The 16,281-nt window shown below is 36.0% G+C and overlaps 1 protein-coding gene across 1 annotated transcript; it reads right to left on the bottom strand.

Annotated features, from left to right (window-relative positions):
• Nucleotides 1-4,162: 4,162 nt before the first annotated feature.
• Nucleotides 4,163-13,075, bottom strand: PTGS2 (prostaglandin-endoperoxide synthase 2). Its single transcript, XM_007989146.3, has 10 exons — nucleotides 12,620-13,075; nucleotides 11,710-11,826; nucleotides 11,446-11,589; nucleotides 10,648-10,791; nucleotides 10,040-10,221; nucleotides 9,229-9,312; nucleotides 8,859-9,105; nucleotides 8,291-8,577; nucleotides 7,643-7,790; nucleotides 4,163-7,144 (listed from the first exon to the last, which is right to left on the bottom strand). Exons 1-10 carry the CDS (start codon nucleotides 12,669-12,671, stop codon nucleotides 6,735-6,737), a joined length of 1,815 nt encoding a protein of 604 aa, XP_007987337.2. The 5' UTR covers nucleotides 12,672-13,075; the 3' UTR covers nucleotides 4,163-6,734.
• Nucleotides 13,076-16,281: the final 3,206 nt, after the last annotated feature.

The following is a 16,281-nucleotide window of genomic DNA, read 5'->3' as shown; positions in this document are numbered from 1 at the left end:
CAGGTAGGATCCTTGCTTTCACAGACACAAAATTCCAGAAAGGGGACTCAGATAGTAAACACACAAACAAGATAATATCAGATAGAAATAAATTGTATAAAGAAAATGAAACAGCCTTAGTAGTTGCTTTAGTTTGGTGGTTGGAGAAGCCCTTTCTAAAGAGGGGAAGTTTGAGCTGAGATCTGAATGTTGAGAAGGATGTGAAAATCTGCATATGAAATATTCAAAATAGGGACAACACCTGAGAATTACAGCTACTGAGGAAATCACAAGAAAACCACTGTGTCTGGAGCATAATGAATAAGAGTGTGGAATTTTAATAGATTAGCTCAGATAGACAGGCAGGGAATAGACCATTGAAATCCTCACAGGGTAGGACAAGCAGCTTATATTTATCCATTGTGTAGTAGGAAGCCACTGGAAGATTTTAAACATGGGAAAGGCATGATATGATTTATGTTAAAAAATAATTACTGCCTATATAAGGTGTAAGGAAGGGGTCCAGTTTCAGTTTTCTACGTATGGTTAGCCAGTCTTCCCAACACCATTTATTAAATAGGGAATCCTTTCCCCATTGCTTGTTTTTGTCAGGATTGTCAAAGATCAGATGGTTGTAGACGTGTGGTGTTATTTCTGAGGCCTCTGTTCTGTTCCATTGGTCTATATCTCTGTTTTGGTACCAGTACCATGCTGTTTTGCTTACTGTAGGCTTGTAGTATAGCTTGAAGTCAGGTAGTGTGATTTCTTCAGCTTTGTTCTTTTTGCTTAGGATTGTCTTGGCTATACGGGCTCTTTTTTGGTTCCATGTGAAATTTAAAGTAGTTTTTTTCTAATTCTGTGAAGAAAGTCAATGGTAGCTTAATGGAAAGTCAATGGATATCAGTGAATCTATAAATTACTTTGGGCAGTATGGCCATTTTCAAGATACTGATTCTTCTTGTCCATGAGCATGGAATGTTTTTCCATTTGTTTGTGTCTTTTCTTATTTCTTTGAGCAGTGGTTTGTAGTTCTCCTTGAGAGGTCCTTCACATCCCTTGTAAGTTGGATTCCTTGGTATTTTATTCTCTTTGTAGCAATTGTGAATGGGAGTTCACTCATGATTTGGCTCTCTGACTATTATTGGTGTATAGGAATGATTGTGACTTTTGCACATTGATTTTGTATCCTGAGACTTTGTTGAAGTTGCTTATCAGCTTAAGGAGATTTTGGGCTCAAATGATGGGGTTTTCTAAATATACAATCATCATCTGCAAAGAGAGACAATTTGACTTCTTCTCTTCCTATGTGAATATGTTTTACTTCTTTCTCTTGCCTAATTGCCCTGGCCATAACTTCCAATACTATGTTGAATAGGAGTGGTGAGAGAGGGCATCCTTGTCATGTGTCAGTTTTCAAAGGGAACGCTTCCACCTTTTGCCCATTCGGTATGATATTGGCTATGTGTTTGTCATAAATAACTCTTATTATTTTGAGATATGTTCCATCAATACCTAATTTATTGAGAGTTTTTAGCATGAAGGGGTGTTTATTGAAGGCCTTTTCTGCATTGAAGAATTAAAGACTTAAATGTAAGACCTAAAACCATAAAAATCCTAGGAGAAAACCTAGGCAATACCATTCAGGACATAGACATTGGGCAAAGACTTCAAGACTAAAACACCAAAAGTAATGGCAACAAAAGCCAAAATTGACAAATGAGATCTAATTAAACTAAAGAGCTTCTGCACAGCAAAAGAAACTATCATCAGAGTGAAAAGGCAACCTACAGAATGGGAGAAAATTTTTGTAATCTATGCATCTGACAAAGGGCTAATATCTAGAATCTACAAAGAACTTAAACACTTTTGCAAGAAACAAACAAACAACCCCATCAAAAAGTGGAAGAAGGATATGAACAGACACTTCTCAAAAGAAGATATTTATGCAGCCAACAAACATGAAAAAAAGCTCATCACTGGTCATTAGAGAAATGCAAATCAAAACCACAATGAGATACCATCTCATGCCAGTTAGAATGGCGATCATTAAAAAGTCAGAAAACAACTGATGCTGGAGAGGATGTGGAGAAATAGGAACGCTTTTACACTGTTGGGATTGTAAAGTAGTTCAATCATTGTAGAAAACAGTGTGGAGATTCCTCAAAGATCTTGAACCAGAGATACCATTTGACCCAGCAATCTCTTTACTGGGTGTATTCCCAAATGATTATACATCGTTCTATTATAAAGACGCATGCACACATATGTTCATTGTGGCACTGTTCACAATAGCAAAGACTTGGAACCAACCCAAATGCCCATCAATGATAGACTGAATAAAGAAAATGTGGAACATATACACCATGGAATACTATGCAGCCATCAAAAAGGATGAATTAATGTACTTTGTGGGGACATGGTTGAAGCTGGAAACCATCATTCTCAGCAAACTAACACAGGAAAAGAAAACCAAACACCGAATGTTCTCACTCATAAGTAGGAGTTGAACACTGAGACCACATGGACACAGGGAGGGGGACATCATACACTGGGGTTTGTCAGAGGGTGGGGGACTAGGGAAGGGATAGCATTAGAAGAAATACCTAATGTAGATGACCAGTTGATGGGTGCAGCAAACTACCATGGCACATGTATACCTATGTAACAAACCTGTACGTTCTGCACATGTATCCCAGAACTTAAAGTATAATATATATATCATATATATATATGATATATATATATTTACTGCCACTACCATAAGGAGAATGGTTTGGGCTGAGGAAAGAATAGACAAGAGAACACCAATTAATAGACTATTACACTGCTAGGTTGGTAGTAGTGAAGTTGGAAAAAAGGTGACAGATTTAGGATTTATTTGTGGGTTGTAGTCAACAGGATTGCTGTTAGATTGGCTATGCAAGTGAAGAAAAGAGTATGGTGGTGTCTTTAACATTGGACAATTATTATTTGGGATATATGGTGCTGGGAGGGAATAATGTAAAAGAAGCAATTAAATTGATGACTGAGTGGAGAGGTTGTCAATTGACAATTAGACATTGGTCTTAGAGACATAAATTTGTGAGTGCTTATTATTTCAAATAATGAGCTTGAATGTGATTAATCTGGAGGAATGCAGACAGAGAAGATATCAAGACACTTCAACTTATAGATACAGTAGAAGAGAAAGAGCTTAAAAAAAGAGAGAGAGAAGACTGAGTAGTAGTGCTCTGAGAAATGTAGAGAAAGACCAGGAGAGTATCAAACCATGAAGCCAGGGTGGGGGCAGGGATACGTTCAGTAAAGAGACTATAGATATTTGTGTTGAATGCTACTGGGAAGCCAAATAAAAAACAGATTAGGGGAATGGCTGAATTTAATCAAGTTGTGCCAATTCAGCACAGTAGAGGGAGAGTATACAGAGTGGAAAGGAGTGATTAGAATGATGGACGATAAAATCTGAGCTAGATGCATATAGAAGTAAATGGAAAGATAAAAGAAGTGATAAATAGTGAAGTGATGAGGTTGGTAGATGAGTGGGTTCAGTGAGACTGAGAGTTAGATGTTAGAGTGTAAGCACTAAAATAGGTGAGCTGGAAGATGCTTGGAATCAAGATTTTGGAAGTGATACTGTAATTAATAATAATGATATCAAGATATGTATGATTTGGGAAAGTGTGGTGGAGGAAGGCATCCCTGGAAGGGAGAAGGCCAAAGAGGAGAGGCCAGGGAAGATGCTAAGTATGTGGTCCATGTAGTTGTTGAAATTACCAAGATGTCAAGGATAGAGGTACAACAAAAGCCTATGAGCTTTTGTATCAATGATTTGCCCAACTTTGTATAATTTACTCCTCTTTGAACTGCTTTATTTTGTGCCTCCTTCATAATATTTGTCTAGTTCTTTGTCTTATTGTGTATTTTTTTCTTCTTCTTCTAGATTAGGCAATGAAAATAAGCTTGTTTGCCATCTTCTATAAAGATACACAAACTAGACTTTTTCCAACACAATGTCGTAGTGAATAAGAGATTATGAGATTTAAATAGTGACTCTAGGAAGCCTCTATATAACTGAGGACAAAACCATTTCATGAAGGGCCAGCCCTAGTTTTGAATAGGTGGAGAACGCAAGATAATGGTTTAAGAATAATGCTTCAGAGAAATCATGTGTCATATGACAAAGATATATAGAAACAATCAAAGTTTATTTTCAGAAAAGATCTGTCAATTTTTAAATAGTACAAAAATAAACAGACATTTGTTTCCAGACTTATCTTTTACATAAGTTAAATACACATTTGTCTGAGGCACTGAAACATTCACATACACAACCCAAATTCCCAGGTTTAGTCAGCAGATCAATATTAATAACAAATCAAGTTTAAAAAAAATCAGTGAACAGTGTTTTATACAAGCATATTGACTCTTTCTTTCTTAACCTTAAACCTTCTAAACATAAAATCGTAAAGAAGATTCTCCTGAGTTATTTATCTTTAATGATATTTATTTCATTTTCTCCCTCTTCCTAAAAGACAAATTTTTTCAATCATTTATGTAAATACTAATATTATCTGTAATCAGTGTTTGATTTAAAAATATCAAAACCCACAGTGCTTGACCCAGAATATTTTCTCAATAAACTGTGGCTGAACAAATTAATGAAGCATCCACAGATGCCTCAAAACATTTTAAAAGGTCAGTCTTATGGCACCTTCAGGCTAATGAGACAATATTCTTTGTGGGCTAGCACACAGGCCTATCCTAAGGACAAACATTCAACCTTAAATATCTCAATACACCAATAAGATTTCTAAAAATTTATTCACAAATCTCAATACAATCATTTCTTTGGATTGTTTACATAATAATTCAGAGAGGTAACCCCAAAGAAAATATACTGATTGTGACATAATGAAAAAAAATCAATGATTGTAGGCTTAAACACAGTTTATAACACTAGTGTCCTAATAAGACATAAATAATAATCTTCAATAAATTAAGTAATATACAGTACCATTAAATGTCAGTAACAATGAGATGTGGAAAAGAAGTATTATCATCATTACTATTATTGCTAAAAACTACTTAGATATTGTTTGGTTTTTGTTTTTAAATAAGAAAGGGCATTAATCAGAATAGGAATGTAACATTTTTCCAGTCACGAACCCTGTACAGTTCTCTCTGAGGCACTAGCCTGTTTGCAGGCATCTTGATTACAGATAGCTAAAATTAGCTATAAATAAAATTCTCTGCTTTTCACTTAAAACAAGTGTTTACTATTTTTAAAAGGGTCCTTTTGTTTTTCTTTTAATCTTCTTAAGAGGAGCAAAATACAGTCCTGATCTGAGGTCTCCCTGAAAACTTGCAAAAGTTCAGGTAAGAAAATACAGGCAGAGTCCAAAGAAAGTGAACTCTGATCTTAAAACCAGTGAAGCAAAATAGGAGAAATAAAGTGATGAGAAGACAGTGTCTCTTAGCAAAATGGCTAAAAGAAGAAAAGAAAAGGAACAGCATGCAGGTAGCCAGGCTTGATTCCAATGCACCTACTGAACTGGCTTCAAGACTGAGAAAAATAAAAATAATGTGTGAAATGAATTTAAGCATTTTGAAGAGGTATTTTATGAGGTCATTGCTACCTTTTGCAATGTGATATGGACTTCTAAATGAAACTGTGCAACAGAAAATCTGAGAAACATATCATTATCCAAGCACAACGTGGTACTTTATTAACCTCACAGCAAAATCTGAGTACCAGGCCTGCAGTACACAAGGATAAGAAAAAGTTTCCTTCAAAAGTTTAAACCTAAAGTTGAACTATAATTTGGTTTTCTTCTTTGTTATTGCTTATTTTAAAGGTAGACTCTTTGGCTGCTATAGATTTTACATGTAACCAGCCATATAAACAAATTCTGGAATATCTCAACAAATATTCTTATTTTAAGATAACGCTGCGGTGGCTCCACCACCTTAACACATTTGGCATTTTGATTTAAAAGGAAGTTGTCACAGTCACATTAAAAAGATTTACACTCTTGGTGAAAAAGGAATATCACTTATACAATATTTTAACAAGCAATTCTAGTATAATTTCTACTGATTTTACAGATTTAAATCCAAGACAGCTTCTTTTTGGTATATGTACAAATTTAATAACGTTAAGAAATAAAACAAGCCTTTACAAGTGATTCTACCCTGTGAATTTAGAAATTTCAAATTATTGTTTCATTACTGATTTAAAAAAGGAGACATGAAATTACTGGTAATGTCTAATTTAAACGTTCATTTAGTAATGCACTGGTACCTGTTTTTGTTAGTTTGATGACAGAAAAATGTCGAAAGGTACTTTAAAATTTCAGACATTAGTTGCTTCTAATGCATCATGGAAGATGCATTGGAAACATCGACAGTGTAAAAACTTTCAGCATTTTGCCATCTCGTGACAGCATTTAAGTATTCAAACATCTTTACTTTTGTTCTTATAATATAAGTTGAAATTCAAGTAAAAAGGCATCAAAACTCATTTCTCTCTGGTTTATAAAAGAGAATGAAAACTGTTTTCCAAACTTAACAACAACAGCAAAATCTTTAGAGTAGTGACATAAAAGTCTTCACAAGTATGACTCCTTTCTCCGCAACAGGAGTACTGACTTCTGTTACAGAAGATGTTAAGTAATATAAGGAGTTTAATATAAATATTATTAAATAATTAAATTAATAGACATGGTTCATATAAATAAATAAATATGATCATTAGACTTCTACAGTTCAGTCGAACGTTCCTTTAGTAGTACTGTGGGATTGATATCATCTAGTCTGGAGCGAGAAGAACTTGCATTGATGGTGACTGTTTTGATGAGCTCTGGATCTGGAACACTGAATGAAGTAAAGGGACAGCCCTTCACGTTATTGCAGATGAGAGACTGAATTGAGGCAGTGTTGATGATTTGAAAACCCACTTCTCCACCAAAAGTGCTTGGCTTCCAGTAGGCAGGAGAACATATAACATTACCCATAAGTCCTTTCAAGGAGAACGGTGCTCCAACTTCTACCATGGTCTCACCAAAGATGGCATCTGGACGAGGCTTTTCTACCAGAAGGGCAGGATACAGCTCCACAGCATCGATGTCACCATAGAGTGCTTCCAACTCTGCAGACATTTCCTTTTCTCCTGTGAAGGCAATGAAGACAGAGATACAACCAATGTCAAACTTCACAAAACAAAACACAGTTTGATTCTTTTGCTCAATTTGCTGCCAACTTCTCTGTTTCCATTTGACCCCTGAGTCTTTTAAGAAGTTTAGGGGCCAGGCACGGTGGCTCACACCTATAATCCCAGCACTTTGGGAGGCCGAGGCAGGCGGATCACTAGGTCAGGAGTTTGAGACCAGCCTAACACAGTGAAACCCCGTCTATAATAAAAATACAAAAAAATCATTCAGGTGTGCAGCGTGCGCCTATAGTCCCAGCTACTCGGGAGGCTGAGGCAAGAAAATTGCTTGAACCCAGGAGGCGGAGGTTACAGTGAGCCGAGATGGCACCACTGCACTATAGCCTGGGTGACAGAGCACGGCTCCATCTCAAGAAAAAAAAAAAAAAAGAAAGGAAAACCAAAAACAAACAAACAAACAAACAAAAAAAACAAAGAAGTTTAGAAACTGTTTCTTACCTGTAAGTTCTTCAAATGATTCATAGGGCTTCAGCATAAAGCGTTTGCGGTACTCATTAAAAGACTGGTATTTCATCTGCCTGCTCTGGTCAATGGAAGCCTGTGATACTTTTTGTACTGCGGGTGGAACATTCCTACCACCAGCAACCTGTGGAAAGTAAAATTAGTTGTAAAACAAGAATTTTAGGCATATTTGCTGTTTGTATTCAGCTTGCCTTAGGTATAAACCAGGTAAGACTGAAACTCCCAGCTGAGACAATTTTTATTTGCTGGAAAGGTGCTTACATACATTTCAACAGGAGCTCTGCTTAAAATTCAAGGGGACACCAGTCTAGAACTAATTGGCCTTTTTAAATTTCAAAAATGAAACTAGTATTCAAGCCTAAAATATTTATTCCTGTAAGATGATAGATACTTTTTGAAAATATCTATTTTTAAGGTAGGGGTACAATTTGCTATTTGTTTGACAACTGTAGACTAAAAGTTTAGACTTTTCAAACAAAGTTAGGCTTCTTATATCAATAAAATAATTTTACTAGCAATATAACTAACTACTCTTTTAGTAAGTTTAAGAAAAATAATTTCTGTGGCAGAAATTCTAAAGTTACTGACTAGTCCTTTGTTTTGGTTTTCAATAATAATGCTTACCCTGCCAGCAATTTGCCTGGTGAATGATTCAACAAACTGGGTAATTCCATGTTCCAGTAATATAGAGTTGTTGTAGATAAACTGTTGATAGTTGTATTTCTGGTCATGAATTTGAAAGTTGTCAGGCAGAAGGGGATGCCAGTGATAGAGGGTGTTAAACTCAGCAGCAATACGATTTTGGTACTGGAATTGTTTGTTGAAAAGTAGTTCTGGGTCAAATTTCAGTTTGAAGTGATAGCCACTCAAGTGTTGTACATAATCTTCAATCACAATCTTAATAGTCTCTCCTATTTGCATAAAATAAATAATAAAAACATTTATTTTTCTGATCACAAGCTTTCAAGCACTTGGAATGCAATTTTTAAAATTTGCTACTCCTTCATTTCTGTTTTCTTCCTTGTCAATATCAAAAGATAGCTATATGATCAGTCATGCTTACATATTTAATGAATATAGAGGGTGTGAGTTTTCTTTGACCACATCTTGTCAGTTACTCAAAACATAACAAAAGTAACACATTAGTTTTCCCCGGGGAAGAGGGTTTTATATAAATCATTTTCTTGTTTACCTATCAGTATGAGCCTGCTTGTCTGGAACAACTGCTCATCACCCCATTCCGGATGCTCCTGTTTAAGCACATCGCATACTCTGTTGTGTTCTCGCAGCCAGATTGTGGCATACATCATCAGACCAGGCACCAGACCAAAGACCTCCTGCCCCACAGCAAACCGCAGATGCTCAGGAACTTGAGGAGGGTAGATCATCTCTGCCTGAGTATCTTTGACTGTGGGAGGATACATCTCTCCATCAATTATCTGAAAAATAACAGTGATAAATAAACATTAGTTAAAAAGTTAAGGAACACATTTTTAGGGATTTTAAAATATGGGTGTAAGCGGTAAGTAATAACTGAGTCTTAATAGTCAAAGGAAGCATACCTGATATTTCATTTTTCCATCCTTGAACAGGCGCAGTTTATGCTGTCTATCTAGAGTTTCACCATAAATATGATTTAAGTCCACCTATAAAATGATGAAAAAATTTAATTTGTTGCTGTTGAAGTTTTTCTTAAAGTGTCTATCATATAATTCATCATTGAATAATTTGATGATTTGGCTTTCTTTAACATTTTTAAATAAAATAGACATTTTTTCATAGCCACAAATTGCTAAATTAATTTGTTTATCCACCAAAGCTACAAATTGATATGTCTTTGTGTTTAATGGACTTAACATACTATAAGGAGCTTATATCATATATATTACATACTTCACTATGATGATATGGTAATTCTAAAAAAGTATAAAAATGTGTTATTTATAAAAAATTCTTATGAATAACTTGAAGCTATGCTATTGAAATCCAAAAGAGAATAATGAGGCAGAAACCTCACCTTACAATATTGAAAGCAGCATAATCAGGGTACAATGTATTTTTGAGGACATAACATTTTGCAGTACTAACATTTTAAACAAAAAAATACAAGGGTCAAATTACAAATAATAATACCTAATAATAATGTATGTGTGTGAATGTTTCTATATGTGTGTGTATGTCTGTGTGTGTATAATTTTACTAGACCAGAGAAGTAAATGGAAAATTCCCTTAAGAATTTTATAGATAAGACTTTTTTTTTAAAAAAGTAGGTAAGTTATTTGGATCTATCTATCTGTTTATCTCCTTTAATGTTAGCCCTTGACTATGATTTGGTATAATTTTACTAACTCTAGGATATTAACTCTATCTTACCCCATGGCCCAGTCCTTTGGTGAAAGCTGGCCCTCGCTTATGATCTGTCTTGAAAAACTGATGTGTGAAGTGCTGGGCAAAGAATGCAAACATCATGTTTGTGCCCTGGGGATCAGGGATGAACTTTCTTCTTAGAAGAAATTTTTCCACAATCTCATTTGAATCAGGAAGCTGCTTCTTACCTGAAAAATGAGAAAGCTAAGATAAGAATCCATCTATGTATTCAAGAAAGCAGATAGTGACTGTCAATCTACCAGGAATTCTTCATTTATAAGAGAATTACAATTGTGAATAGGATCATAATATAAACAATAGTTCTAAGATATGGGGGAACAACTTCTTACTGAATGATTTTATCTATTTTAATTAGAATTATTTAATTTCTAATGAAATAATTTGAAAATATTAAGACATTATACGAAGATGCTCATTTGCTTTTACAGAATAGTTTACATAGACTCATACTTTAAAAAATACCCATAGATATCCATGATAAAAGTAAAAACTGCTTTTGTTAATAAATAAATGGTAGTCTAAGGTCAAAATTTTTTGGCAGCAATGCAGCCCATCTTATAGTTAATACATCTCTAAGGATTCTTATTAGTCACCTTTCACACCCAAGGGAGTCGGGCAGTCATCAGGCACAGGAGGAAGGGCTCTGGTATAATAGGAGAGGTTAGAGAAGGCTTCCCAGCTTTTGTAGCCATAGTCAACATTGTAAGTTGGTGGACTGTCAATCAAATGTGATCTGGCTGAAATTTTCAAAGAAAAAAAGTTGGATTTATTCTCATTTGCTAAGTAAATCAACCATTATTTTTATTGTAAAATGTGGAAAGTGGCACTAGATATTGAATTTAACTCCAAAAATCAAAAATAATCTATTTTAAAACAATTACACTTTAAAATCTAATGGCCATATGAAATGTATCTTTAATAAAATACATATACTCTGCACATTATAATCAGGCAATATTGATTTTTCAGGTAGCCATCTGCTCCCTATCCAAGAGGCCTATGAAGGGAATGGCTGAACATGGCATCTACTTTAGAATCATGGAAAGTTATTTTCTTGCTGATCTAAATCCAAATTTATTTTAATGGGTGCTACATGTTCAGAACAATTCTGTGACCCATGGGCATTCAATAAACAGCTGGACCGTGCTACCTCCACAAACTGACCAAATAGTAAAAGTTGGAAGACGTATACAGAGTTGTGAGTAGACTGTATAAACTAGATGGGACTAAATGTCAATAGTTTTGGCCATTAAGATGGAAGGCAAACTTAAAAGGTATCTTAAAACTCATTTTGATAAACTAGGAAATATGTTTTTAGATTAGGCTTACAGTATTATAAAGCATATTTTTCTTCAAGAAAACTAAAACCTTAGAAAGACACTTGTACTTACATGTCAACACGTAACTCATAATTGCATTTCGAAGGAAGGGAATGTTATTCACAACGTTCCAAAATCCCTTGAAGTGGGTAAGTATGTAGTGCACTGTGTTTGGAGTGGGTTTCAGAAATAATTTTATTCTTGTCAGAAATTCCGCTTTAAGAAGAGGAAGAAAGGGAGGGAGAAATTAATGGGACTCATTATAAGACACAAATCTATACAATGATAACTGTATCCAGTCCCACTCCTAATGAGGCAACCAAAGGACAAACTTACGTGTTGAGCAGTTTTCACCATAGAATCCTGTCCGGGTACAATCGCACTTATATTGGTCAAATCCCACACTCATACATACACCTCGGTTTTGACATGGGTAGGAACAGCAAGGATTTGCTACAATTAAAGAACAGCAAATAAATAATTCTCTAGTGTCTTAATCTTAATTCAAACATTTAATTGTTTTACTATGAATCAACTTTACAATAATAAATTCAAGAAATATATAGGTAGTCATGAAAATACAATTTTTTAACCTGACTTAGAATGGATAAAACGTAGAAATACCGATTTTCTATTCTAAATAAGGATAACAGCATATTCAACTTGGTACATCATGTTACTAAGCTTTTCTTAGTTAACTCTTTAGATATTAAAAATAGCATTTTTAAGAAGTTCAAGTAAGTAGCACTTCGCTTTCCAAATTAAAATGGATCTAGTACACTAATCAACATTTAGAGAAAAATTCAAAGTAAAACAGCTTGCTTACTTTTGCTTATCCTAAAACATAATCCGGGCTTTCCTGGGGGCAGGAAAGAACTGACTAGAGTATTTAAAACAACTTCTTCCACTCAATAAAAAGAGGTTCCAAATAAAAACAATTCACATATATTGATCAGATCCTATCTTACAATGACAACCTGCAAATTAGCATCATCTATCCCTATTTAGGAGGTGAGAGTGTCTCCGATCGGTTAAGTAACTGGCTCATAAAGATCAGGGCTTGTGGGAAAGCTGGAATATCCGCCGAGTTCTTTCGGACTCTAGCGGTCCAAGTTCTTTCCCAAGTCAGGTAGCTTCTCTATTCGGAGAGAAGTTAGAGTACTGGGATAGACCCAGGAGGTCAGAGCGGAAACTCTGCCCGGGTGCGTGGAACCGGAGTCCCCAGTGCGTGGCGCCAGGTACTCACCTGCGTGGCCGAGCGCCAGGACTGCGCACAGCAGCAGGGCGCGGGCGAGCATCGCGGCGGTGGGCAGGGCGCGGCGCGTGCGTAGGCTTTGCTGTCTGAGCGCGTCTGGCTGTGGAGCTGAAGGAGGCGCTGCTGAGGAGTTCCTGGGCGTGCTCCTGACGCTCACTGCAAGTCGTTTGACAACTGGTCGCCAACAGAGAGAACCTTCCTTTTTATAAGGCTGAAAACCAAGCCCATGTGACGAAATGACTGTTTCTTTCCGCCTTTTCGTACCCCCCACAAAATTTTCCCTCCTCTCCCCTTAAAAAAATTGCGTAAGCCCGGGTGGGGGCAGGGTTTTTTACCCACGCAAATGAGAAAATCGGAAACCCAGGAAGCTGCCCCAATTTGGGAGCGGAGAGGGTAGTCCCCATCTCCTCTCTGATCCCTCCCTCTCCTCCCCAAGTTCCACCGCCCCAGGCGCACAGGTTTCCGCCAGATGTCTTGTTTCCCTCCCAGTCTTTGCCCGAGCGCTTCTGAGAGCCAGTCCTGGACTGATCGCCTTGGATGGGATACCGGGGGAGGGCAGAAGGACACTTGGCTTCCTCTTCAGGAATCTGAGCGGCCCTGAGGTCCGGGGGCGCAGGGAATCCCCTCGCCCGCTGCCGCCGCCGTGTCTGGTCTGTACGTCTTTAGGGGGTCGAGGAAGTCACGTCGGGAGAGATTGGAGCGAATAAGGTTAAGAGAGGCTGACATGTTTTACGTTTTAGTGGCGACGCTTAATAGGCTGTATATCTGCTGTATATGCAGCACATACATACATAGCTTTTTAAAAAACTCTTATTTTGTGGAATGAAATAGCTACCCACAGTGTACATAGCTGTAATTTATCTTTGTAGCTAAGTTGCTTTTAACACAAGAAATACTGTTCTCCGCACCTTCACCCCCTCCTTGTTTCTTGGAAAGGGGGCGGGGGCGGGGAAAGGTAAATACTCCTCAAAATACTGCTCTTAAGCAGTTACCCTGTAAATAGTTAATGTGAGCTCTACGGGTCACCGATATAAAATTTCCTGCCTTCTGATGGACAAAGGAAGCGGCGATGGCCAGAATTTGCAGGGGCGCTAAATGTCCAAAACGTCTGCCTTAAAGCATTTCTCTCCCTGATGCCTGGATTATTTTGGTTACTAGCCCTTCATAGGAGATACCGGTAAAATAAATTCGAGTTTTAAAGTTCACTCTTTTGTCTTTTCTGTCCACTTTTCCAAGATTATGAGTTGTGACCATGGATCAAAGTACAACATAGCATTTAGTTTTCAGTTGCCTGGGCTAATTTTCTATTCTCGTTTTGGAACATAGTTGGATGAGGAATGAATTAGAGGGAAGGGAGATTTTGACAGTTGGAATTTCATCCTTGCTTTTGTTTAACATCTAGCATGGGTAGTGCTCAGGGAGGAGTATGTGAGGGTGAGATACTAAAATATATATCTATCTCTCTCTCTATATATATGTATATATACCAGAAAAGAAGTGGAAAATAGAAAATTCAGTTATGTCCTAAATCCTTAGCATTTCAGGAAAAGGACAGCATAAAACCTGAAATAAAACTACACCAGATACCTCAATTTGTAGAAGTCTTATAAGAAAAAAATAAAGAAGAGACTCACTTGGAGTTTTTCTTTGTTTTTTTTTTTTTTTTTTTTTTTTTTAAACCGTTTTGCTTAATGTACACATCTGATTCTACATGAGACACAAATGACTAAAATTCCATCTCATCTAGGAAGCCTTTCTCCTCCTCTCGTCATATTTAATCATTGCGTTTATGGCACTCCCATTTATTACATGAAATCTTACATGAAATTTCAACTAAGAGCATAGATCATTTTCTTTTTGATAATTTAATAATTTCAACTTTGTTTCATTTTAAAGGAGTAGGTTGCATCTACTGAAATTTGAAGTTTATAGTTAGAGCTACTAATGTAAGTTTGGGTTAGAAACCATGTTAGAATCCATACTGTGAGAGTGTACTAAAATTTTACATTACAATCCTGAATTCATTTTGAATTGATCATTATAACTGTCTTCCTTATCAGACATTAATTGTATACCTAGTATGTATAGAAGTGTGTTCTGTTGTCTGAAAAGAGATTTTGAATACAAAAGTGAAGGAAAAACAGGGCATAAAGAATAATCATATTTAGATTACTTTAAACTCAAAAGAATTGTACTCCATTTATCTCATAGTGGAAATTCTGTCACTTACATAGCAGGATAGAGTGAAGAGAGTTCCATGTACCTGGAAAGTCAAAAAAAGATTCAAGGAGAATCTGAGACTTTAAGGATGAGCAGAGTTTTAGAAAGAAGTGCAAATCTGAGCATAAGGAAAAAAATGACATAATCTATTAAATAACTTTGACAATTCTGAGACAATAAAATAAAATGGATAGGTACATTTGGGATGCTGGTCATGGGAGTATATTAAATGTGACAAACTAAATTAAGACAACTAAACCTGTTTTATATGGAAAAGTACTGTGACTATTGTGTACCATAAAAGAAAAAGGTTTGATTATGTAAAACTTATAGTTCTCGTGTTTGTATATATTCAGTGTTTCTGTGTCTATTTTAGGCAAATATATGGATCTGTTGTACAAAATTTTTATTAGCCTCTGAAATTTGTTGGGAAATACTCTACGTGAAGAGAAAATAAGGAAGAATCTTAAAAATCTTCCAGAGCATTCTGTTGAGTTTTACTGCCCCCTTCTGCTGCTTGAATTTTTATCAACTTTTTTCCTAAGATGCTGGGAAGATCGCCAGACAGATTTTGTGTTTAATTTTATAATGTTCTAAACATTCACATGTTGCACTGTTCATTTCAGATTTAAGTTTCAGGAATATATTGAAAAGAAATGAAATATTTATTAATTGAAGCGATAAGCCATTCATGTGAGTTAAAAGAAAATGAACAACAAAGACTCTTAATGTCCAAAATTCCAAATAAACTAACTTTTTTTTTCCCTTTCTTGTACTTTGAACAGGGTTCTACTACTCAGACAGATAGATCCATTATCTCAGGCAAGGGTCTTCTTTCTATTTCCCTCGATTCTTATTTGGTGGGTTTAGTGGTTCACTTAGAGAGTGGAGATCGCCCCTTGTCTTTTTTCTTTCATTGCATGTTGGCTGAAAAAAGAGCTTTGTTGTCTGGTGTCAGGGTTATTCTTAACATACTGTGGCAAGGCTATGCCATGAAGTATGTCTCTTCCTTGAGTGGCAGAAATGTTACTTATAGAAGATTCTACTTTAGTGCTTTAGTAAAGCCTGATTATTTACCCATTCTTAGCTACACAAGATAGTTTTGAGGCTATAAACAAAAGCATATAATTTGCTAAATTAATAAAAGTCCTTTCACAGAATTCAATGAAGAAACACTTAAAAAATCTATTTCTAAGTTTTATAAAACACTGATCTCCTGTCTTTTTCTCAAATATCTCAATTCTTTGATGGATTTTTCTTTTACTTCATTTTTTTTTTTTTTTTTTTTTTTTTGTGATTGTTTATCATAGTACTCAAATGAGCCAAAGTAGTTGAACGCAGTCTTCGTATTGGACCTAGAAATCTCACAGAGGGACAAGGAAGGGAAATAGAGTGTGAGGCGGGTGCACTGGAGCAGGCAGGATGTGAACATA

Source organism: Chlorocebus sabaeus, chromosome 25 (assembly GCF_047675955.1).
Source record: "Chlorocebus sabaeus isolate Y175 chromosome 25, mChlSab1.0.hap1, whole genome shotgun sequence".
Taxonomy (NCBI): Eukaryota; Metazoa; Chordata; class Mammalia; order Primates; family Cercopithecidae; genus Chlorocebus; species Chlorocebus sabaeus.
Note: the sequence above shows the minus strand (reverse complement) of the source record. Positions and strands in the feature narration are given on the sequence as shown.